Source organism: Muscardinus avellanarius (assembly GCF_963383645.1).
Source record: "Muscardinus avellanarius genome assembly, chromosome: 13".
NCBI lineage: Eukaryota > Metazoa > Chordata > Mammalia > Rodentia > Gliridae > Muscardinus > Muscardinus avellanarius.
In genome coordinates, this window is record NC_137799.1 from 67,422,581 (window position 1) to 67,449,905 (window position 27,325).

Here is a 27,325-nt window from a genome sequence, read left to right on the forward strand (position 1 = left end):
TCTATGTATATAAAATCTTCATTTTAATATCTTTATAAATTTCAAATTTATGAAGGGCTAGAAATTCAAACTAAAACCTCTATTTATTTAAAGTTTTACTTTACGTACTGAGGATTGAACCCAGACATTATACTTCTGAACTAGACCCCTAGACTTATTTTATTTTTATTTTGAAACAGTGTCTCTCTAGGTTGATGAGAGTCTCACTACTTGCTGAAGCTGTCCTCGAACCTGTGATTCTCCTTTCTCAGCCTTCCAAGTACTAGAATTACAAGCATGCACCACCACGCTTGGCCTCTACATTACTTGTAAGCTACATTACAAAACTGAACTACACGATCATTAAATAAAAATCTAATTTCTGTTTATGGGGCTAATCTCAGTTCAAAAAACACATTCAATTTGGAAAGTGAGATACTAACTCACTTATATCATTATGCAACATAAAACAAAAAAGAGAAACATTGTTCTTAAAATACTTCTTAATACAAAGCTGCTTTAGCACATATTAGGAAGATTGTTTTGAGTGCCAGAATGAAGAACTAGAAACGTTTAAAGGCCCCCTAGACACGAGAAGGAAAATCCTAATTATCCTTACTTGATTAATACATACAGTATACATTTGTTGAAATACAACACTGTGTCCCATGCTTATATACAATTATTATGTTTTTAAAGACAACTAATCTGAAAGCAACAAAACTTCTCTATGACAGATATGCACAGCGCCATAAATGATCAAAGGTAGCATCATTAGTATTGAGACAAGTTGGCACTACTGTTAAATGATACCACAGAAGTACATGTCACTCATTACCTAAGATTAAAATTTTTTTGTGTGTGTGTGGTATTGAGGATTGAATTCAGGGGAATTCTACCTCTGAGCTACACCTCCAACCCTATTTTTATTCTTTATTTTGAAACAAGGTCTCACTGAGCTGCAGAGGGCCTCACTAAGTAGCTGAGGCTGTCTGCAAACCCGCGATTCTCCTGTCTCAGCCTCCCAAGTGCTGGGATTACAAGCGTGCACCACTATGCCTGGCTTCATAAAAATATTTACTTGGAATCTAAGAAAATCATTAAAAATAAAGATAAAAGTATACAGATATAAATATAAAAACAAAAGCAAATTTAAAGTGATCCATTGCTAAATAGCAAACCTAGAAGAAAGCTGGCTTCTTATAGAACTCCAAAGACACCAGCTACAATCTAGCACCCAAGGCAAGTAATTCTGGTAAGTGGTGGCAAATCAGGACTAGAAGCCATTGGTTTGTATGTTCAGAGACCCATAAAAAACAAAGACAAAACAAAAAACCTCAAGCCAAAATAGTTCAACCCCAACCTACAATCATGCCAGTAGCACTGATAGTCTCCTAACCAATGAGACTGAGGTGACTGGAAGACTACATATCAAGATTCGGCTTTCTTTATACTGAAAAAAAAAAAGCTAGTACTTTGCAGCCATGCAGCTTAAAAGGCCACAACCTAATAAGGAGTTAACTCCTCTGGATTGTACTGTCTGGCTTTGCTAGACCCATGGTGCTGGCCCTGAATGCAGGCAGTATAAAAAACGCACACTTGCTGCTACTATTGTCTTGGTGCATTTTCTCTAATAAATGTGTTTCAAACTTGATATGTAAAATTGCTAGCCATTTGACACTTCCTAGTGTATTTATTCCAAAAAAATCAGCTTTCAGGTCATTCTAGGTGTTAGAGAAACTACTTAAATAACATTATGAGGAAACAAAAGCAAATTTAGAGTGTAGAACTTTTAGCTGGGTGTGATAGCACATCCCTGTAATCCTAGAAGGGAGGCTGAGAGAAGAGAAGCACAGGTTCTAAGATAACCAGTAGTGAGACTCTAAGCAACTTAGTGAGACCCTGTTTAAAAACAAAACAACAACAAAGAAAAATTGGGCTGGGGGTATATCTCCAATGGAGGTAGAATGCCCCAAAGTTCAATCTCCAAAACCACACACAAAACAGAAACAAAAGAATGTAGAACATTTTATAAATAATTGACTTGGACTTAAAAGTCAATGTCTTGAAAATAAGAAAAAAGGCATAAGGATTATTATAGGTAAAAGGCAACTAGAGAAAAATAGTAACTAAATATAATTTATGAACATTGGTTGATTCTAGTTAGAACAAAGGAGCTACAAAAGAAATTCTGGTATTAACTGTTTTAATTTGAATATGAATATGGTATTAGATCCTATTAGGTTATTTATCATTATCTTGTGTGTGATAAAGTTATTGGATCTATGTAGATAACACCTTCTTTTAAAACCAAGAGATAATGTAAATGTCCATCAGCAGCAAAATGGATGAATTATAGTATAATCATAGATTGGAACATTATTCAAAAATCAATAAAAATGATGCCATTTACTAGCAAATAATAATGGATGAATTCATACTATTGACTGAGAATCAAGATGTAAAACAGAAAATGTGATCTATTCATATGAATTTCAAAAACAGGTAAAATAAATTATGTTATTCAGGATTATATAGACAAGTGATTGAACTATAATAAAAATAAATGATAATAAAAAAAGAAGTTGTTACTGAGTCAGGCAGTAGGAGTTGCAATTAGAAGTAGTGATGGTAGGTATTATGATAAGCTGGTTATGTTCTACCTTCCTGATCCAATTGTGAACAGAAAATGCATATTTAAGTATTAAAGTTACTTGTTAAACTGTATATATATGGGTTATGTTCTTTTCTGCACACATTTTTATTTCACAATACGAAAGTTAAAAGGGTATTATAAGCTTTACGTGATAAATTTGACAGTATAGATAAAAGAAACCAAATCCTAGAAAATTAAGTTACCAAAATGATTTTGAGACAATTCTAAATCCACTTGAATGTACTGAGTAAACAGTTAAAAAAAAAAAATCCCCAAAAGAAAAATTCAGGCCCAGATGACTTCAATGGCCAGTTCTACAACATATACAAAAATATACAAAGAAAGAGAAGAAACCTCTCTCAATTTGTTTTGTAAGACAATCATTATCTTACTTAACCAGAGTCAGATAAAGGAAATTATAGGCAAAATGTGCTAATGAACATAGATTTAAAAATTCTAGATAAAACATGAACAAGTCAAATGTACGAATATAAAAAAGGCTTTTCTATCTTTCTTTCTAGTTTAAGCTTACTTGTATGTCTACATTTAACTCTTCAGTGAGAAGCAATGTGTTAAGTTGAAATTAAAAATGAAGAGTACCCTCTTTTTTCTTTTTGCAGTACTGGGGATTGAACCCAGGGGCAGAACTGCCCCTACCTACACCCTCAGCACTATTATTATTATTATTATTATTATTATTATTATTATTATTATCAAGATCTCACTAAGTTGCCGAGGACTTCACTAAATAGCTGAGGCTGGCCGAAAACCTGTGATCCTCCTGTCTCAGCCTCCCAAGTACTGGGATTATGCCAGCTTTAAAGTACCCTCTTTACAAGATTACTGAAAGTATAATTAAGATGGTGATTTGTGATATGTAAATCACTTTACTAATAAAAAAAAAAAATCTTCAATCCTTAACTTTGGTGGAAATGATATGGCCAGAGACCATATTAGCTATATGTTCTAGAGAATCCTAAGTCTTATTTTGAGAGCACAATTTTATTTTTTTTGCGGGTCCGGGGATGAAATCCAGGACACTGAGCCTATGAGCCCTATTTTTTATTCTTTATTTTGAAACTGGGTCTCACTGAGTTGCAGAGGGCCTCACTAAGTAGCTGAGACTGTCTGCGAACCGCGATCCTCTGGTCTCAGCCTCCCGAATGCTGGGATGACAAACGTGCGCCACCACGGTGGCTCAAAACTGAATTTTACATTTAAGAAAGTTTTACAAATGCAAAAGCACTACTCACATTGCAGCACAGCACTGTAACTGGCTGACACAATCTTTTCATTTAAGCTAAAATATAAGCTCAAAAGGGCAGACATTTTTGGTTTCTACTGTGTTCTAAGTGCACAGAAATTGGCTGAATAATTTTATTCAATTTTATTTTAAAAACATCCATTATATGAATTAAATAAGAAAACCACGTCATATGTGTTTAATGTTTGTTAATTTAGCAACATCTGCTAATTTTAAAAAATTATAAATGTTGATGTCAAAAGGATTATTTAAAAATATCTTTTACATCTTTTTGTTATGTGGTACTGGAGATTAAACCCAAAGGTGCTCTACCACTGATTATACTTCCAACAGTTTTGATTCTTTATTTTCAGACAGTGTCTTTCTAAAGTTGCAAAGGCTGGCCTCTTGTGATCCTCTTGCCTCAGCATCTCAAATTGCTGAAATTATAGGAATATGCCACTAAGCCCAGCTCAGATCCTCCTTAAAAAAAAAATTACTTTTACAAATTAAAATATTCAACCTGTCAAATCTGCCCTTCGCCTTTGTTTCAATCTAATAAAAAACTTTTAGATTTTATATTAGGAATGATTCATAAATTATGATAGTCATGATAAGGTTTACAAGTATGTCAAAAATATTTTAAGTTTAAGAAATTATTTTTGAGCCAGGAGCAGTGGCACATGCCTGTAATTCTAGCTACTTGGGTGGCTGAGGCAGGAGGACTACAAGTTCAGGGCCAGCTTGAACAACTTAGCAAGATCCTGTTTGACGCTTCTTCTGCATGTTACTGCAAAAATCAGAAGTAGGAGTAAACAGGGGAGGTGGACTCTGCGAGGTGGCTCCTGTGCACACACCGCCTAATGGTCAAGGGAGGTCTCAGTGTGTAAACAGCTGGGTTTTTTTCTGGCTCAGGTTTGGCTTGGGAAAGTGGTGTGATCTTGGCTGGCCAGCAGCCCAGCACTGATCCTGGGGTTCACAGAGACTGGGGTGCTGCAGTGAGCCCAGGTACACTTCCCCATCCTCAAGACTTCCTTCTGCTCTCACCCAGTCTGTCGCCATGCGGTTGGGCAAGCTCTCTTGGCACTAAAAGGTGAACAAACATTATTTTCCAATGAAAATGACTTTCAACAATTTTGCATCTAAAACTTGTGTACCTGCAGACATCAATAAGGATGAAGAATATGTATTTACGTTTAAGAGACTGAAAGCGTTTGCTAATTTTTGAAGCTGTAGCTTCCAGGATCAACAGTGGTGGCAGTGATGGGGAAGAAGCAGAGCAGGGCTTTAGTTTTCAGGCAGTAGAAGATGGTTAACAAACAAACAAACAAACAAACAAACATCCTGTTTGAAAATAAAAAGGGCTGAGAATGTAGCTCAGTGGTAGAACAATCATGGGTCCAATCCCTAACATTGAAAAAAATAAGGACTTCCGGGAAGATGGCGACCGAGAAAAGCGGGGCTTAAGAGCCCCGCTAACAACCAATCTCCATTACCACAAAATCAGCGCCTTTCATAGCCAGAAAACACCATCACCAGAGAAACAAAAAATCACCAGGCTCCAGAGAGAAAGCGGACTGAGAACAGAGCTCAGAGCCACAGAGGAGATACACCGGCCTCACACCCGAGGACGTGGCAGCAGAGCCATACTGCCGGCGGCAGCGGCGAATTCACCGGACGGCTACAACAAGCCAAGGTGAGCCGCTGCGGAACAGCCAGACGGGATTTTTCAGCGCAGGGAGCATGTAAAGCTCCCAGTGGCTGAGCTCAGCACACGCTGCAGGAATTCAGAGTGGAACTCAAAACCAGAGAAGAAAAAATACGCCAGCCTCATGGCCGAGGGCGTGGCAGCGGCGCCATATTGCCACCAGCGGCAGCAGCAGTGAATTCACCGAGTCCAGTACAGCTACATCTGCGTACTCAAGAACAGTGAGTCAAATTGCGGGCCACAGAGGAGAAATCCCAGTACTGTACTCCCAGGGACTTGACCCAGTGGGGGAGTGGCGGTGGCAGAGATATCACACCATAGGAGAACGTGCAACCTGGCACCGCACAGTCTAAAGCAGCCTCTATCGACTCCCTGGGTCAGAGACTCTGTGATACAACCCAGTAAAGGAGTAGTGGGGTCTGAGATACTACTGACTCGAGATCCAGAGCACCTTAAGTGAAGTCATAGTGACCCAAGGGAAGAACCCAGAGAAGGCACAAACTTCCGAAATCATGGGAAAGAGGAATAACACTGGAGCAATGAATGCTCACAACCCCACAACATCAGAACCCGATAAAACAGAAAATCAGAGATTTCTAGAAGATCAAATCAGGAAAATAACTGTAGAAATAATAGAGGTGCTTCGAAAAGAACTCAGAGAGAGCCAAAAAGAGATAAAGGATGCAATTAAGGAAGTAAAGGCCTCAATTCAAAGCACAAACAACCGATTAGACCACATGGAGAACAGAATCTCGCTCTTAGAAGATGATCATTCCAAAAATGAACGCATAGTTTCTACTCTAGAAAAAAATATACAACAGCAGGAATCTGACATTGAAGAAATATGGGCCCATTTTAAGAGAGCTAACCTAAGAATAATTGGAATAGAGGAGGGAAAAGAAAGTGAAACCAAAGGGATCAACAATCTCTTCAAGGAAGTAATAGCAGAAAATTTTCCAAACATAGAGCAAGAGGTTGATACACAGGTCCAGGAAACTTAGAGAACTCCCTTTAGACAGGATCGGAGAAGAGTATCCCCACGCCACATAATTGTCAAAATGACCAATGTGGAAGCCAACCAGAAAATCTTAAAGGCAACAAAAACAAAGGGCCAAGTGACATTCAGAGGCAAGCCAATTAGAATCATTCCAGACTTCCCAAACCAAGTCATGAGAGCCAGAAGGGCTTGGAGTAACATATTCCAAACTCTGAAAGAAAACAACTTCCAGCCAAAAATTTCCTACCCAGCAAAACTTTCTATCAAATTAGATGGAGAAATAAGAAGCTTCCATGACAAACAGAAACTGAAGGAATTTTTGTCTTCAAAACCAGCACTAGAGAAAATATTCAAAGAGATTAACTACAAAGAAGAAATAGGTAACACACACCAGAACCAGAGAAACAAATTTTTCCATCCAACAGACAACTAAGGTTGGTTATCTGTGGAGATTCATTACTTATGTTAGTCTTTTACCTATCTCTAAATGGTATTGTTTGCCTTTATTGTTAATTTTTAGGATTTCTAGTTGGAATATTAATATACCTTCAGATATAGCATTTGGAAATATTTTATCCCATTCTATTAGTAACTTTTAACTCTGTTTACATTGTCTTTGGATATACATTTTTTTTTATTTTTTAGGGAGTTTGTATACTCTTCTGTTGCCTGTGCCATTGAAATCATATCCAAGAAATCACTGCCAATTTCAATGTTGTGAGGTTTTATGACCCAGATTTTCTTCTAAAAGTTTATAGTCTTAAGATTTATATTTAGGTCTTTTATCTATTTTGAGTTAATATTTGTATATGGGATTCGGTGAGGGTCCAACTTTATTCTTTTCCATGTAAGTATTATTTTTCAACAATATTTAGTTAAAAGATTATTATTTCCACCACCAAATGTTCGTGGAAACCTTGTCAAAAATAACTTGACAATATAAGGGAAGAATTTAGCTCTAGGCTTTTATTTAACTCCAATGGTTTATATATCTGCCTTTAGAAAAGTACTACACTGTTTTAATTATTGTAGCTTTATATGGTTTGAAATCAGAAAATATATATCTTCTAGCTTTGTTCTTTTTCAAGATCGTTTTGGGTATCTAGAGTCCATATTCCATATTAGGATAGATTTTTTTTTCTGAAAAATAAAATTATAAATATATGATAGTTTCACCTAAAAAAAATAGAAAAAAAATATTCTCTGGTAAGAAAGCAAGCAAAAAGAAATATTGAAATGTTATCTTTAAGTCATCAAAAGCTTGGTATCAGACAAATGAAACTGTTATGTGAAATTATCATTTTTAATTTTGGATAAATTGCTTTAATACTAGATGTCAACCACTAAGCCAAGCATGGGAGGGAGGGATAGGGAGAGAATGGGGTGGGGATCGGGTGGGGGCTGACTGGGCGATGTGTGCATGTATGTCTACAAAAGTTTGTATCCCACTATGATGTATGAATACAGTGCACCAATAAAAATAAAAATAAAAATTAAAATTAAAAAAAATTTTTTAAAAGATAAAAAATAAGAAAAAAAATATATTTTGGCAATCATTGTTAACAATTCAGAGATTTATAAAAATTACCTTGCACAACCAAATGCCATTAATCTATACTTGTTATTTACTGCTACACACGTTCCATCAACAATATCTTGTGGCCAAACTCCATGAAGTTGCTAAAATAAAGAAAAACAGTTAAAGTTTAAAAAGTATTCTCCCACATTTACTATAGTCAATATAATTCTCCTTCAATAAACAGTCTCCGAAGGCTTCATCTGCAGGACTATCATCTGAATATTCTTCTTTAAAATATCAAGCCTTTCTTTAATTGGTTCAATAAATATCCCCAAATAAACTCAGTCTAGTGCTAGTTAATTTAAAATACTAAATGAATATTTAAACTCCAAACTTAAATGAAGATGACTTTCTTATTATAATATAAACCTTTTGATAATACAAATTATATCTCACTAATATTCTCATCACCTAGCTCAGTCAGTGAAAAGTAATAAATTTTGCTGGATATATCTTTAAGAAGTAATTCACTATTTTTCAATCGCTTACTATTTATTGCTTTACTTGTAGTATGATAAATAACACTACTGTATGTGGCAGCCTGACATAAGGTCTACTTCAAATGATTCCCTCAAATGATTATTTTACCTTTCCAAGCTCTAATTTTATTATCTATAAATTATGTACCTCAGTATGGCTCAAAGATAAAATGAGAATGTACACATACTACTTAGTACAATGCCTACCATTTGACAAGATATGCATTCAATAAATGAATGCCTACTATCATCTTAAATGGTATTTAATTCCATACAGATACAGAATTTAGCCCACAGTTGTCTGTTCATGTTAAAAAATATTTAGCTTATAAATTGTAAGGCAAAGGTCATGACTGTTGGTTTAGCAAGAACAAAAAGTAGCAAACAATAATGAAGCACTTCATTAATTTATTTATATTGTGGTACTGGGGTTGGAACCCAGGGGCATTCTACCTTTAGCCCTATTTTTAATTTTGAAACAGGGTCTCATTGAGTTGTAGAGGGCCTCACTAAGTAGCTGAGGCTGGTCATGAACCTGCGACCCTCCTGTCTCAGTCTCCCAAATGCTTGGATTATAAGTGTGTGCCACCACACCTGGCTAGCACTTTTATTTTTTAATGAGCCCAAAGGTAAACATTTGAACAATACATTATAGATTTCATTCAGTTCCAAAATGAACTTTATACTCCATTATCTAAACACAAAATATAGTCATGTGTCACTTAATGAGACATGTCCTGACAAATCTTTTATTAGGCAATTTTGTCACTGTTCAAACATCAGAGCACAATTACACAAACTAAGAAGGCTATTACCACTAGGCAATACAATCTTATGGGACCAAGTTATATATGTGGTCTGTTACTGACCAAAACATCATTACGCAGAGCATGACTGTATCTGTACTTGCTTCTTTGGTAGGAATTTCACTCAGTTTTCAATTTTAATAATACAACTAGATATTATTTTATGTAACAGAAAATGGCAATTACAAGCACTGAGCATAACTTCTTTTCATTACTGCTTAGATGGAAATTCATTCCTATAGCAACTAGTCACCAGGCATTGCTTGAGTGCTGAGGGATATCACAGGAATATGAATTCACCAAAATCTCTACATGTAGCTCTGCCTTATATTTGAGTTAGCAGACAATTTAAAAAATCATACAGTACACAGGAGGTTGGTAAGTAATTTTATGGTGAATAGAGTATGGGAGATTGACATAATATTAAACAGGTTCTTTAAGAAGATACTTTTTGAAGAAAGTCTCGAAGGGAACATAGCAAGTACAAAGGCCTACTGTGGTAGCATTTAGGACACGGCCCAAGATAATAGAGGCCTGTGCGAATAGAGTGAAGTGGACAGAGGGAAAGAAAATATAGTATGAGGTGAAACATAAAATGGGGGTCAGATTTTTAGGGTTAAGGCCACTGTAAGAATTTTAGCTTCTTTTCCAAGTAAAAACAGGAGTCACTGAAGTATTTAAGACAATTTTAAAGCTTTCTACTACAAATTACAATACATTAGAGAACACACAAAACAAAAATGTACATCTCAATAATATCACAAAACAACACTTGTGGAATTACTACTTAGGCCAATATTTATCAGTACCCTAAAATCCCCTAACAGTGCTTCCCCTGGTCATCACCTCATCCCTACCACACAAATCACCAATATCCAAACTAACATCAGAGTCACTTTCTTCTTTTCTTTTAAATTATTATCACTTAAGCTTGCATCCATATGTACACCAGTTTAAAATTTCCGATGTTTTATTTTAATTTTATAGAAAACAGAATCATAGCATGTATCCTTCTAGGTCTTCTTTCACTCAACATTCTTATGATATCTATTTTGTTGCATATAGACTTTTTCAGGTTTATTGTAGACTCAAACAATGGGGTTAGCTTATTGCATCTCAAGCCTCCACTAGCCTGGTAATTCTTTAACATCCTGTCAGCTTTTGAAAGGTCTTCAAGCTGTGTGTGTGTGTGTGTGTGTGTTTACCTCTAAGTTAAGCTCTCAGTCCGATTTTATTTTTATTTTGAAACAAGGTTTTGATAAGTTGATAAGAGTCTCACTACCTGCTAAGGATATCCTCAAACCTATGATCCTCTTGTCTCTGCTTCCCAAGTAATGGGATTATAGGCATGTGCCACCATGCCCAACTTTAAGCATATTTCTAAAAAGTTTTTCTCCAGCTTTTTTAGTCCTCGGCAGGAGCCTTTGCTATCACCATCAGTTCCACTGAACAGTTCTGAAAAAAGGAGTGATATGACCTACCTATGTTTACACATCTGTTACAAGCAATTTAGTGTATCTCCCAATTAATATATATGTATTATTTTCCTATAGTCTATATTTTCCATTTATATCATTTAACAATGTTCATTTACTTTCATTATCTAAAGTCCTTAATTTATTGAAAAAATCTTTAACAATATACTAATAAATGCTAAAAATTTAGCATAGATAAAAATTTTACTAATATACTACTATATAATATCTTAATAAATGCTAAAATTTTTGCATAGATAAAAATTTTACTAAGCCTGATAGAAAATAATCACTTTTCAGACCAAATATTCTTGTTTTAAGTATAAACAGGGTCTCACTAAATTGCAGAGGGCCTCACTAAGTAGCTGAGGCTGTCTGCAAACCGCGATCCACTGGTCTCAGCCTCCCGAATGCTGGGATTACAAATGGACGCCACCACACCCAGCTATTTTTGGTGTTTTGAAATAGGGTTTCACTAGGTTGCTGAAAGTCTAAGTTGTTGAGGCTAGTCTTGAACCTGTGATTCTTTTGTTTTAGCCTCCCAAGTACTAGGATTATAGGCATGCACCACCAAGACCTGGCTTCAGTATAAACATTTAAATCCAAAATATTATAATATATGTACTTTATAGAAAGAATGAGATTTTCTGAAAGTTTATTTTTATTCTTATTTATAGAATGATGTTAATCAATATCAATATTTATAAAAGCAAAATGAAATGAAATAAATCATACCTCTGCAGTAAATCTACTTGACACTGGTGTAATAAATCCAACTTTACCATCATTAAACACAACAGCAAACCCATCAAGTGTGGCACAGTATTCCATGTCTTTTACGTATACATCTGCAAAGCCCAGGAATGAACCTACTGATGAATAAATAATAATAAAAATATAATAAATAGTATTATGGATATAGTAAATTATTCTTTGATATTTTTTGCTTATAAAACATGTAAGAATAGTTAAAAGGGCAAAAATAATGATTTAATAACCATAAACAATTAAGCTACAATCAACATTTATCTACAGAAAATATATCTAGTTAGGTTATATCAAATATTAAATACTGGTTGTACTGCATATATAAAGTATAATACCTCTAGATGATTGCAGATCTACTGAGAAGGGTACTGTGCAAAGATTAATGGCTTTCCTTCCATTTGTCATTCCTTCCCAGTGAATAAGATGAAGAAGTCCATCAGAAGTAGCAACAAGTAGATCTTCTAGCACAGACTGCAAGCTGTAGGGAAATAGCAATTTAAATCAATTAAGTTTTAAGAGTATAATGAGAAAGCAATGAGTATAGATATAATTGCTTTGGAAAATACTAATGCAAAAAAGATCATGAAATCTCCATTTGTCTGCAATATGCAACTTTATGTATAATTTAGTTGGATCAGAAATTCTGGGAAAAAAAGCTGGGCGTGGTGGCGCACGCTTGTAATCCCCACACTTGGGAGGTGGAGACAGGAGGATCACGCAGGTTCAAAGCCAGCTGCGCGCGTTGGCTTAGGAGACCCTGTTTCCAAATAAAATATAAAATAGGTCTGGGAGTGTAGCCAGGAGGTAGAAGGGCTTCCAGAAACCCAAGTACCACCAAAAAAAAAAAGAAAAGAAATTCTGGAAAAAATGAAAGACTATGGGCAACCAGAGTTACAAACTTTACCAACCAAGTTAAAAACTAAAAATACTGAAATACAAACATAGGTGATAGATAATATAAAAATAACAGGAAGAGAGAAAGCATAAAAAGAATAACATAATTAACAATAGGATGACAGTCTGGAACCATGGAGTGCAGAGGTAACAATCCTCTAGCATTATACAATAGAATTTTCAGTAATGTTGGAAATGTTCGCTATCTGTACTTCCTTATAACATTTGCCCTGGCCACCTGTGATTGTATACTTAAATAATAGCATTTATTAACTCTGCATTATAATAAGCAGCACTGCAACAAAAAATAACCAGACATGAATATAAATAGAAAAATGTGACCCAGAATCCAAAGAAAAATCTACCAATATAATGAACAGACTCATAGACAATCCTGATTTTGAAATTAGCTGATCACTTTAAAATAATTGTAATGAATTATGATATAGAATCTGCATAAAGATATATCATTTATTTTATTTAATTAAAAGTAAACAAAGTTAAGACAAAGGCTGATGCAAGTTGTTAAAGTAGTAAGTATTTCCATAAAGGTTAATAAACAGGCCTTTCCTCAAGCCACCCAAAGCACAGCTAATGATTTTCTTCTTCATGAAAATCCAGTATATATAAAGGATCAATTCTTGAGGTAGATGTCAGGATCCTGTATCAAGAATTATTACCCATTATCTTTTCATGCTGTACTGCTCTTAAATATTTTGAATATCATCTTTGGTTTTAAGTATATGCAAAATTCACACAAATATACCTAAATTATGTCCGCAGACAACATCTTAATCATTGGCTTCACAGGCTTTATAACAGTATCTAATATCGTAAATGAGTGTGTGTGAATTTTAAATTGAATTCTAAATAATTTAATATAGTTAGAAAGCAATATAGCTACATATATGTGGCCATGTACACCTTGAGTAGAATAGTATTTCTGATCAATCAAATATTCTCTTATACATTGTGAGTTGTTTAATTCACAAATTAACAATTCCCTCAAATGTAATTATACTTAACTAATATTAACAAAATTTAGGGTTTTTTTGTGTGGTACTGGGGGTGGAACCCAGGGGCTTTCTACCTCTGGGCTTACTTACACCCGGCTTACTTAACTAGTTTAAATACTATATGCTACATACTGTGTTAAGTGCCCAGAATGAAAGATATGAAATTAAATGTGGTATCTGAAAGTCAGAACATCTAACAGTTTTAACTGTAAACTCTTGTTAAAGTATAAATTTTTATCTCTTAAACATCTATCTTCAATTAATAATAAAACTGAGGGGACTTCCGGGAAGATGGCGACAGAGAAAAGCGGGGCTTAGAAGCCCCGCTAACAAGCAATCTCTATTACTACAAAATCAGTGCCTTTCATAGTCAGAAAACACAATCAGCAGAGAAACAAAAAATGTAATTACAAGGGACAGAGAAAAAGAGGGCTGGGATTAGGACAAGAGCTGGCCTCCTCATCCAGTAAGTCGCAGAAATCATCCAAAGAGGCATGGAAAATGTAATGTTGCCGGAGTCTGTAAGTCTTGTCTGTTTCACACCTTGCCACTTGGGATGAAAATTGTAACCACGCAAGGTTCAGTTTGCTGACGCCCTACACAAAGAATGGAGGAGCAGTGTTAAGAAGAAAGAGTTGGCACGTTGGAAGATGCATTTCTGAGAGTGGAAATCAAAACCAAGAAGAAATACTCCAGCCTCACGGCCGAGGACGTGGCAGCGGCGTCATATTGCCACCGGCGGCAGCAGCAGAGAATTCACCGAGTCCAGTACAGCTACATCTGCGTACTCAAGAACAGTGAGTCAAATTGCGGGCCACAGAGGAGAATTCCCAGTACTGTACTCCCTGGGACTTGAACCAGTGGGGGAGTGGCGGTGGCAGAGATATCACACCATAGGAGAACGTGCAACCTGGCACCGCACACAGTCTAAAGCAGCCTCTATCGACTCTCTGGGTCAGAGAATCTGTGATACAACCCAGTAAAGAAGTAGTGGGGTCTGAGATACTACAGACTCGAGATCCAGAACACCTTAAGTGAAGTCATAGTGACCCAAGGGAAGAACCCAGAGAAGGCACAAACTTCCGAAATCATGGGAAAGAGGAATAATACTGGAGCAATGAATGCCCACAACCCCACAACATCAGAACCCGATAAAACAGAAAATCAGAGATTTCTAGAAGATCAAATCAGGAAAATAACTGTAGAAATAATAGAGGTGCTTCGAAAAGAACTCAGAGAGAGCCAAAAAGAGATAAAGGATGCAATTAATGAAGTAAAGGCCTCAATTCAAAGCACAACCAATGATTAGACCACATAGAGAACAGAATCTCGCTCTTAGAAGATGATCATTCCAAAAATGAACGCATAGTTTCTAAATTAGGAAAAAAAAACACCCGACAGCATGAATCTGATATTGAAGAAATATGGGCCCATTTTAAGAGAGCTAACCTAAGAATAATTGGAATAGAGGAGGGAAAAGAAAGTGAAACCAAAGGGATCAACAATCTCTTCAAGGAAGTAATAGCAGAAAATTTTCCAAACATAGAGCAAGAGGTTGATACACAGGTCCAGGAAACTTAGAGAACTCCCTTTAGACAGGATCAGAGAAGAGGATCCCCACGCCACATAATTGTCAAAATGACCAATGTGGAAGCCAAGCAGAGAATCTTAAAGGCAACAAAGACAAAGGGCCAAGTGACATTCAGAGGCAAGCCAATTAGAATCATTCCAGACTTCCCAAACCAAGTCATGAGAGCCAGAAGGGCTTGGAGTAACATATTCCAAACTCTGAAAGAAAACAACTTCCAGCCAAAAATTTCCTACCCAGAAAAACTTTCTATCAAATTAGATGGAGAAATAAGAAGCTTCCATGACAAACAGAAACTGAAGGAATTTTTGTCTTCAAAACCAGCACTAGAGAAAATACTCAAAGAGATTAACTACAAAGAAGAGGTAACACACACCAGAACCAGAGAAACAAGATTTTCCATCCAACAGTCAACTAAGATTGGTTATCTGTGGAGATTCATTACTTATGTTAGTCTTTTACCTATCTCTAAATGGTATTGTTTGCCTTTATTGTTGTCAATTTTTAGGATTTCTAGTTGGAATATTAATATACCTTCAGATATAGCATTTGGAAATATTTTATCCTATTCTATAAGTAACTTTTAACTCTGTTTACATTGTCTTTGGATATACAATATTTTTTTTTATTTTTTAGGGAGTTTGTATACTCACTCTTCTGTTGCCTGTGCCATTGAAATCATATCCAAGAAATCACTGCCAATTTCAGTGTTGTGAGGTTTTATAACCCAGATTTTCTCTTAAAAGTTTATAGTCTTATAATTTATATTTAGGTCTTTTATCTATTTTGAGTTAATATTTGTATATGGTGTTAGGTAAGGGTCCAACTTTATTCTTTTCCATGTAATTATTATTTTTCAACAATATTTAGTTAAAATATTATTATTTCTACCACCAAATGTTCGTGGAAACCTTGTCAAAATTAACTTGACAATATAGGGAAGAATTTAGCTCTAGGCTTTTATTTAACTCCAATGGTTTATATATCTGCCTTTATAACAGTACTACACTGTTTCAATTATTGTAGCTTTATATGGTTTGAAATCAGAAAATATATATCTTCTAGCTTTGTTCTTTTTCAAGATCGTTTTGGGTATCTAGAGTCCATATTCCATATTAGGATAGTTTTTTTCTGAAAAATAAATATATAAATATGTGATAGTTTCACCTAAAAAAAATAGAAAAAAATATTCTCTGGTAAGAAAGAAAGTAAAAAGAAATATTGAACTGTTATCTTTAAGTCATCAAAAGCTTGGTATCAGACAAATGAAACTGTTATGTGAGATTATCATTTTTAATTTTGGATAAATTGCTTTAATACTAGATGTCAACCACTAAGCCATGCATGGGAGGGAGGAATGGGGAGAGAATGGGGTGGGGATCGGTTGGGGCTGACTGGACGATGTGTGCATGTATGTCTACAAAAGTTTGTATCCCACTATGATGTATGAATACAGTGCACCAATAAAAAAGAAAAAAAAAAAAAAAGAAAAAGAGGGCTGGAAAAACAAGACACCAGAAAGAAACCAGATCGCAGTGCTGTGGCTGGAGCTGCGGTGCAGAGCGGCGGGCGCCATCTTTCCTTGCAGCACCAGGCCCCAAAGAGGAGGGGGACTCAGAACGGAGCTCAGAGCCACAGAGGAGATACGCGAATATCACGGTCGAGGACGCGGCAGCGGCGAGTTCACCGGATGGCTCCAGACCAACGTACTCAACAGCCCAACAGGCTCTAGAAAGGAACGGCGGACAGCGAGCCGAGGTGAGCCGTTGCAGAACAGCCGGGCGGGATTCGGCAGATTTTTCGGCGCAGGGAGCATCTAAATTTCCCAGTGGCTGGGCTCAGCACACCCTGCAGGGACTAAGAGTGGAGCGCAAAACCAGAGAAGAAATATGCCAGCCTCACGGCCGAGGGTGTGGCAACAGCACCATACTGCCACCAGCGGCAGCAGCAGTGAATTCACCGAGTCCACTACAGCTCTATCTGCGCACTCAACAACGGTGAGTCAAATTGCGGCCCCTAGAGATGAAATCCCAGTACAGCACTCCCAGGGACTTGACCCAGTGGGGGAGTGGCAGTGGCAGAGATATCACACCATAGGAGAACGCCCAACCTGGCACCCCGCATGGTTTAAAGCAGCCTCGATTGACTCCCTGGGTATGAGACTGTGCCATACAACCTAGTAAAGGAGTAGTGGGGACTGAGATACCACAGACTCGAGATCCAGAGCACCTTAAGTGAAGTCTTAGTGACCCAAAGAAGAACCCAGAAAAGGCAAAAACTTCCGAAATCATGGGAAAGTAGAATAACAATGGAGCAACGAATGCCCACAACCCCACAACATCAGAACCCGATAAAACAGAAATGCAGAGATTTCTAGAAGATCAAATCAGGAAAATAACTGTAGAAATAATAGAGGTGTTTCGAAAAGAATTCAGAGAGAGCCAAAAAGAGACAAAGGATGCAATTAATGAAGTAATGGCCTCAATTCAAAGTACAACCAACAGATTAGACCACATGGAGAATAGAATGTCGCTCTTAGAAGATGAGCATTCCAAAAATGAACGCATAGTTTCTAAATTAGGAAAAAACACCCGACAGCATGAATCTGACATTGAAGAAATATGGGCCCATTTTAAGAGAGCTAACCTAAGAATAATTGGAATAGAGGAGGGAAAAGAAAGTGAAACCAAAGGGATCAACAATCTCTTCAAGGAAGTAATAGCAGAAAATTTTCCAAACATAGAGCAAGAGGTTGATACACAGGTCCAGGAAACTTAGAGAACTCCCTTTAGACAGGATCAGAGAAGAGGATCCCCACGCCACATAATTGTCAAAATGACCAATGTGGAAACCAAGCAGAGAATCTTAAAGGCAACAAAGACAAAGGGCCAAGTGACATTCAGAGGCAAACCAATTAGAATCACTCCAGACTTCCCAAACCAAGTCATGAGAGCCAGAAGGGCTTGGAGTAACATATTCCAAACTCTGAAAGAAAACAACTTCCAGCCAAAAATTTCCTACCCAGAAAAACTTTCTATCAAATTAGATGGAGAAATAAGAAGCTTCCATGACAAACAGAAACTGAAGGAATTTTTGTCTTCAAAACCAGCACTAGAGAAAATACTCAAAGAGATTAACTACAAAGAAGAAATAGGTAACACACACCAGAACCAGAGAAACAAGAGTTTCCATCCAACAGACAACTAAGATTGGTTATCTGTGGAGATTCATTATTTATGTTAGTCTTTTACCTATTTCTAAATTATATTGTTTGCTTTTATTGTTGCTAATTTTTAGCATTTCTAGTTGGAATATTAATATACCTTCAGATATAGCATTTGGAAATATTTTATCCCATTCTATAAGTAACTTTTAACTCTGTTTACATTGTCTTTGGATATACAATTTTTTTTTAATTTTTAGGGAGTTTGTTTACCCTTCTGTTGCCTGTGCCATTGAAATTATATCCAAGAAATCACTGCCAATTTCAATGTTGTGAGGTTTAATGACCCAGATTTTCTTCTAAAAGTTTATAGTCTTATAATTTATATTTAGGTCTTTTATCTCTTTTGAGTTAATATTTGTATATGGTGTTAGGTAAGGGTCCAATTTTATTCTTTTTTATGTAATTATTATTTTTCAACAATATTTAGTTAAAAGATTATTATTTCCACCACCAAATGTTCGTGGAAACCTTGTCAAAAATAACTTGACAATATATGGAAGAATTTATCTCTAGGCTTGTATATAACTCCAATGGTTTATATATCTGCCTTTATAACAGTACTACACTGTTTCAATTATTGTAGCTTTATATGGTTTGAAATCAGAAAATATACATCTTCTAGCTTTGTTCTTTTTCAAGATCGTTTTGGGTATCTAGAGTCCATATTCCATATTAGGATAGATTTTTTTTTCTGAAAAATAAGTAAATAAATGTATGATAATTTCAACTAAAAAAAAAAGAAAGAAAAATAATATTCTCTGGTAAGAAAGAAAGCAAAAAAAATATTGAAATGTTATCTTTAAGTCATCAAAAGCTTGGTATCAGACAAATGAAACTGTTCTGTGAGATTATCAGTGTTAATTTTGGATAAATTGCTATAATACTAGATGTCAACCACTAAGTCAAGCATGGGAAGGAGGGATGGGGAGGGAACGGGGTGGGGATCGGGTAGGGGCTAATTGGGCAATGTGTGCATGTATTTCCACAAAAGTTTTTTTTTTTTATCCCATTATGATGTATGAATACAGTGCACAAATAAAAAAATAAATTAATTTAAAATAAAAATAAATAAAAATGCAAAAAAATAATAAAACTGAATGCTTACCATTAATCTTTATAGTTTTCTTTCATCAAAAATAAAATATAAGGCCAGGTGTGGTGGCACAAACTTGTAATCCCAGTGCTTGGGAAGTTGAGACAGGAGGGTGACATAGGTTCAAAACCAGCCTCAGCTACTGAGTGAGGCTCTCATTAACTTAGTGAGACCCTGTTTCCAAATAAAGTATAAAATAGGTCTGGAAGTATAGCCCAGAGGTTGAAAAGCCCATGGGTTTCATCCCCCCCCCCCCAAAAAAAAAACAACCCAAAAAAGATACTCCTTTTCCTATTAGCAACAGTATAATCATTAGCCCTAAATCTATTTGATTCACATTTATGGTGACAGGAGGAAAATGGTTATAAAGCCTATTTTATTGTCTTACTTAATTCAAAACTGCACAGGACTCATTCAAATTTTCAGCATATATGTGTTACAGGCATTAATAACATTACTCTGAAATACAATTATATTATTTAAATTTTAGAGAAATCGTAAGAGATTTCCAATTACCTAAATTTGTAGGTGTTAATATTTTTAAAATTTTTATTATTAATATTCTTTAATTTATTAATTACTAATATTATAAATATTCTTTAATTATTAATATTCTTTCATTATTAATATTCATTTAACACTGGACAGGCTAAACTTGGACAAGGTAGCCAAAATTAAGTTTCCTTTGATGGTGCTTGGAATGGGACTCAGAGTATTGCACCGACTAAGCACAGGCTCTACCACTGGGCTACCCCATACCTCTGCAAATTCTTTTTTTTTTTTAAACAGGCTATTTTTCTATTTCCATGAACCATAAAGGTTTTACCACCAGATGGAGGTAGAAAGCTCGGTTTGTACAGTTTTACCTTGCTTGGTAACCAAAGACATTAAACATTCCTTCTATATATTAATCTATGCTGAAAAGAATAGAAACTGCTTCAAAATCTTATGATAATCACTGTCAACGACAGTATATTATAAAATTGCTTTATAGTGCCACCTTTTATCTCTTTTCAGATGGCACTGAAATCATATTATAATCATTGTTAATATTCATTTTGTAATGCAATAAAATGGTAATCCTTCAAAAAAATTCCTCTACATCGAGTTACACTTTTGAAAAGAACTTCCATGATGAAATAAATAAAATCTGAAGTGATGAATGACCTTTTGACCATTGTGATAAGTATCCTGAACTCAATCTTTTGTAACACTGATCACATAAGAAAATAAGAAAGGCATTCTATTCTGTGAGAAAAATGAGGCATAAAAAGATGAATTAGATGAGGCAAAGGCTTGAAAACTGCACACAATTTTATGTAATGTGTTTCAGTGTTATTCTGTATAATATTCTATTAAGATAAATTGAGAAAACAGTCTTTTATTAAAACTGTGTCAGGAAGATCTTTAAAAACAACAAGTATTATTATATTGTTCTAGTTTAATATATTCATATTATATAGGTCAATATTTTTAAATAGTACACAGTAAAAAATTCTTTTCAAAACCTATTCCCCAGACACTCAGTTTTCATAGTCAATTTCTATATTTTAATACCATCTTCTCTCTTTTAAAAATAAACAGTATCATTATATACATCATGTTTTTTAATTCAACAATATATTTGGAAATTCTCCTTTCTTTCTTTCTTTCTTTCTTTCTTTCTTTCTTTCTTTCTTTCTTTCTTTCTTTCTTTCTTTCTTTCTTTCTTTCTTTCTTTCTCAGTACCCTAGGGGCATTCTATCTCTGAACTACACTCCCAGCCCTATTTTTTATTCTTTATTTTGGAACAGGGTCTCACTGAGTTGCAAAAAGCCTCACTAAGTAGCTGAGGCTGTACCTAAACCATGATCCTCCTGTCTCAGCCTCCCAAATATTGGGATTACAGGCATGTGTCACCACGCCTGTCTGGAAAGTCTTTTTCAATAAAGAACATCATCATTTTCATAGCTGCTTACTGTTTAAATAAATCTTACATTTGCAAAATGGAAACAATAAAATATGCAGCTAAACTGACAACTAAAATGCCAACCACAAAGCATTTAAGGAAATAATGCCAAATTATAAGTAAGATCACTTACTTTACTAATGGAGCTAAAATAAATTTTTAGTGTTCTGGCTGTTTCTGGCTGCCTTGTCATAAAACTATTCACGCTTGGATAAGAAAGCTTAACTTTCTTCCACATGTATATATATACTTCCTAGAAACTTTTGGGGGCTTTGGAAACAAAGGCACTTTCTCTTTTCCTCAACTATAATTTTATCAGTATATTTTGAGTAATATACAGTAATATACAAACAATTCTAGACCTAATAAAATTACCCAATTTATGAGCTTTAACAAGCACAACGATGTGCAATCTGTAAAACTTCAAATGTCTTTCGTAAGGGTTAATTGAACATCTCTAGAACCAAAAGGTTATATTTAATTTTTAAAAATGAAAGTAATTTTTCTTCTTATCATGTGATTAATCAACTATGTTGTCCACTGCCATCTCAAAACAGCAAACTTAACCAAAATACTGTACCTCATGATGGGTGCTTGCAAGTCCAGTATTTTCCTCATTTCTAAATTTAATGCTGGAGCACACTGTTCTTCCTTAAAATGTGGTATCCCCTTCATTTGTGGACTTCCTCTAAAATAAACAGCATATGATTAAAGAAGTTGCCCCCGTTCTGTGGCTTATACCCAATTAAATAAACATATCAAATTTAGAAATCAGTTGTTCATCCTTTGATTCTCAAATGAAAAATAGACTTCAATTGTATTATGGCAGACAGATATATTTATCAATTGGAAATAAGTAAGTTTGACCGATGTCACTTGTGTTGGGAGGGAGAAAAGTACAGACACTGTCCGTGTATGTGTGTATGGTGTGGTGTGTGTGTATGGTGTGGCGTGTGTGTGTGTGTGTGTGTGTGTGTGTGTGTGTGTCCGTGTATGTGTGTATGGTGTGTGGTGTGTGTGTGTCCATGTTTGTGTGTATGGTGTGGTGTGTGTGTGTGTGTGTGTGTGTGTGATACTTTTCTCAAAAAAGGCAATAGACATCTAGCTTAAAATGATTGGGGGCCTTTTCTGAGATTGGGAACTATGGAAGAAATATGTCATTTTGTGTATTTTCCAAGTGATCCAAATTGTACTTCATCTATCTTTCTCCATATCCCATCCTTAATTCCTAATTTTTTGTTTTTTATCATAACTAAGATCAGATTCAAGAATGTAAGTGCATATTTTAAAAACCACTTAAAGTTGTGTGTGTTGGTGCATGCTTTTAACACCAGCATTTGTGAGGCTGAGACTGGAGGATCGCAGGTTCAAGGACAGACTCAGCTACTTAATGAGGCCTTCTGCAATTTAATGAGACTCTGTTTCAAAATAAATAATAAAAAATAGGGCTGGGGATGCAGCTCGAAGGTAGAATGCCCCTGGGTTCAGTCCCAGTACCACCAAACTAAAAACAAAACAAAACAAAAAAACCTCAACAACAACAACAACAACAAACACTTGATAATAAAAAATGGTAAAAATTTTATGATGTTAAATGGCTACACTAGAGTCCCTAAGTCAATGTCAACATAACTTACCTGCTATACACACCCTTCAAAAGGACTAAAGAACTGGTTAGGATTCTTTATCCATACATGGCATAGTAGTAGACTCCTTTCACTAGATGATTATTCTTTAGTGCTTGTGTTGGGATTTCATGGTTATCTGTCTCCTCTCTTACCAATAGCTATCTATCTTGGCAACAATTAGCCTGCTGACATCACTTCTTCATTTCCAGTCACCTACTGTCTTGGAACTTAATTTGTCAGAACTATTAAAATTATGTGTGAAGAGTTGAACAAGTTCAATGGCTTCTGAGGTTCCCACCTTTATGAAAATTAGTTTGATGCTCAAGTGTATAATACCAGAGAACTGGGTGGAAAGATTGCAAATGAGCCTGGGCAATTTAGTAAAACTCTATCTCTAAATAAAAAGTTGTGACTAATCTACATGAGTGATTATATCAACTCTAAAGTCAGAATCAGAAAAAAGAATGAAGAAAAATGAATACAGCTTAAGAGACTTAAGGGAACCTCATCAATTATATAACATATATGTGAGAGTCCCCAAGGTAAAGAAAAAGACAGAAAAGAGGAAGAATGTTTGGAGAAGTAATGGTTGAAAACTTTTCAATTTTTATTAAGACATGAATTTAAACATTCAAGAAACTCGAAACACTTGAAGTATAGCAAATATGAAGATTCAAAATGAGAAACATACTAAATTTATCAAAAAACAAAGAATATTGAAAGGAGCAAGAAAAGTAACTTTTCACATATAAGGGAGCAGTTATAAGATTAACAGACAATTTCTCAACAGATAGTGTGGAGGTCCGAAGGTAGTTGGATGATGTATTTCAAGTGCTGAAAGAAAAATATCAACCAAGAACTGTATTCTTCAAAAATAAAGAATAAATTAAATTTTCAGATAAGCAAAGAGTTGAGGGAATTTAACACAAGTAGACTTAGACTTAAACTATAAGAAGTGCTGAAAGAAGTCCTTCAGGCTGAAATGAAATGACAAGAGATAGTAACTCAAAACCTTGTGAATATACAAAAAGAGCTGAGAAAGGTAACTACAAAGGTAAATATAAAAGCTGGTAGCATTTTAATTTTAATCCAAGAATACCTTTTACTCCCTGTAGGATTTAACAAATTCATAAAATGATTATAAATTTTGTCAATGATCACATAATGTATAAAGATAAAATCTGACAATAACAACATAAAAAGAGAAGATATGGAGATGTACAGACATATTATTGAAGCTAAACTGTTGAAGTTAAATTGGTAAATTGGTATTCATTCAAACCATCCTTTACTGTAATACCCAAAGTAACTACTTAAAAATATATATACTGGGCATAGTGGAGCACGTTTGTAATTCCAGCATTTGGGAGGCTGAGACTGGAAAATCGTGGTTCGCAGACAGCCTCAGCTATTCAGTGAAGCCCTCTGCAACTTAGTGAAACCCAGTTTCAAAATAAAGGAATAAAAAATAGAGCAGCGGGGTGTAGCTCAGAGGTTGATTGCCTCGGGTACCATCCCTAGACTATATATATATATATTGTGTGTGTATGTGTGTGTATGTATAATACATATATATACACACTCAGAAAAGGAAATATAAAAAAGTGTCAAAGTGGCACATTACAAAAATAAAAAGAAAGCAGTAATGGAGAAACTCAGAAACAAAAATAGTAACTTTTATAGCTAAAATATTTACATAAAAGAGATATCAAATAATTTTATATCTAGTGAACTTAGAAAAATCTGAACTCTAAGAATAAAAATTAAAGTGATATACAAAAAATAGAGGAAAAAACGCAAGATTAGCCAGGCGTGGTGGCTTACACTTGTAATCCCAGTACTTTGGAGAATGAGGCAGAAGGATCACACAGGTTTGAAGCCAGCATCATAAGACCCTGTTCCTAAATAAAATATAAAATAGGTCTGGGAGTATAGCCAGGATGTAGAAAGCCCCTGGGTTCTATCTTCAGTACCACACACATGCACACACACATAAAAAAGCAAGAGGGTATATTTTTTTAGATCAATAAAATTTAAAAAGCTAAGAAAAAAGAGTAGACCCTAATTTCTAAAATCAGAAATGAAACCGATTATACAAGAATACTATAAATAACTGTATGCCAATAAGTAACCTACATGAAATTAACAAATTCCTAGAGGAACACACAAATTTACAAACTGACCCAGAGAAAATAAAGCCTATGAATATATCTATGCCATATAATAAAAGTGAATCAGTAACCCAAAGTCACCCAAAAAAGAAAAGCCCAGAACCAGAAGGTGTCAAGAATTAACATAATTAAATTACATAAAGTAATTGACATAAATTACAAAAATAAATTAGGAAGAAACACTTTCTAATTTACTCTGTGATGTTAGCAGTATCTTGATACCAAAGTCAGAAAAAGATACCATAAGAAAAGAAAACCATGGTCTAACAGGCCTTATGAATATAGATGAAAAATCCTCAACAAAATATTGGAAAAGAGCCAGGTGTGTTGGTGCACGCTTGTAATTCCAGCATTTGAGGGGAGGCTGAGACCGGAGGATCACAGTTCAAGGACAGCCTCAGCTACTTAGTGAGGCCCTCTGCAACTCAGTGAGACCCAGTTTCAAAATAAAGAATAAAAATTAGGGCAGGGTGTGTGGCTCAGAGGTTGAATGCCCCTGGGTTTCATCCCTAGACCCACACAAAAATAAATAAATAAATTAATTAATTAATAAAAATAAAAATATTGGCAAAGTAGTTCTAGCAGCATATTAAAAGGATTATGCACCATGACTAACAATTAAATGGTTTTTCAATTTAGGATAATTGGTGTAGTATACAACAGTAATAAAATGAAAAAGGAAATAAAGAAAAAGCATTTGACAAATTCTTTTATCATAAAACAATCAACAAACTAAGATTAGAAAGGAACTGACTTAACATGCTAATATATACATATATGTATATATGTACATATCCAGGCATGGTGGCGCATGCTTGTAATCCCACCATTTGGGAGGCTGAGACCGGAGGATCGTGGTTCACTGACAGCCTCAGCTACTCAGTGAGGCTCTCTGCAACTTAGTGAGACCCTGTTTCGAAATAAAGAATAAAAAAAAAAATTAAAAACAGGGCAGGGGGTATCGAATGCCCCTAGGTTCCAACCCCTTGACCCACAAAATTTTTTAAAAAAGTACACAGCTAACATCTTAATGGTCAAAACTGTGAGGATCTCCTCTAAGATTAGAGTAATATAAAAATGGTACTTTCATCACTTCTTTCAACATGCAGAAATTCTAGACAGGCTAATCAGGAAAGAAAAAGAAATCAAAGGCATCTAATAGCAATGGAAGACCCTCCACTTACAGATGATATGGAGAAGCCACAAAAGGTCATTAGCATTAATAAACAAATTCACCAAAGTTGTGAGAGAAAGGATTATCACAAATCTTAATGTATTTCTATATACTAGCAATAAAAAATTCAAAAGGAAAATTCAGAAAGCTTCACTTATAACAGTATTAAAAAGAATAAAATAACTAGAAGTAAATTTAACCAAAAGAGTGTAAGATTTGTACCCTGAAAGAAATAAGACCTAAAGAAATGGGAAGCCATCCTGTATTCATGACTAAAAGACTTACTAAGATGGCTATATTCTTTTCTAAAGACAGTTACAAATTAAGGGAATTTACCAAATTGTAATGGCCTTTTTGAAGAAATGGAAAAAACAATCCTAAAATTCATGTGGAAATCAAGGGGCTCTGCACAAAATAATTTGAAAACGAACATTTTGGAGACCTTATACTTTCTTTCTTTTTTCTTTTCATGTCTGGGGATGGAACCCAGGGCCATTCGACCTCCAAGCTACAGCCCCTGCCCTATTTTAATTCTTTTTTTTTTTTTAATTTTTTGAAACAGGGTCTCACTAAGCTGAGGCTGTCCGCAAACCACCATCCTCTGGTCTCATCCTCCCAAATGCTGGGGTTACAAGCGTGTGCCATCACGCCCAGCAGAAGAACTTATACTTTCTGAATACAAAACTGTAGAATTTTAGCCTGTCTAGAATTTCTAGTCATTGAACAGAAGTGAAAGCACCATCCTTGTATTATCCTATAGGTTTGCAGTAATCAAATATATGTGGTACTGATATAAGGGCAGACATGTAAATCAATGGAATAGAATTAAGAGTTCAATAATAATACTATATAATTATGGCTGATTATTAAAAAATATTTTCTTTAACAAATTATGCA

The 27,325-nt window shown here is 35.1% G+C and overlaps 1 protein-coding gene across 2 annotated transcripts in view; it reads right to left on the reverse strand.

Moving 5' to 3' along the window:
- RIC1 (RIC1 homolog, RAB6A GEF complex partner 1) overlaps positions 1 to 27,325 on the reverse strand; it is a gene marked incomplete at both ends in the record, with an annotated part of 122,331 nt that overhangs the window by 39,165 nt on the left and 55,841 nt on the right. For both annotated transcript variants that reach the window (XM_080708838.1, XM_080708837.1), the window contains 4 exons: positions 8,172 to 8,263; positions 11,658 to 11,794; positions 12,026 to 12,168; positions 22,036 to 22,143. In XM_080708838.1, coding sequence (XP_080564964.1) covers positions 8,172 to 8,263; positions 11,658 to 11,794; positions 12,026 to 12,168; positions 22,036 to 22,143 — 480 coding nt within the window. The remainder of the gene's footprint in view (positions 1 to 8,171; positions 8,264 to 11,657; positions 11,795 to 12,025; positions 12,169 to 22,035; positions 22,144 to 27,325) is intronic.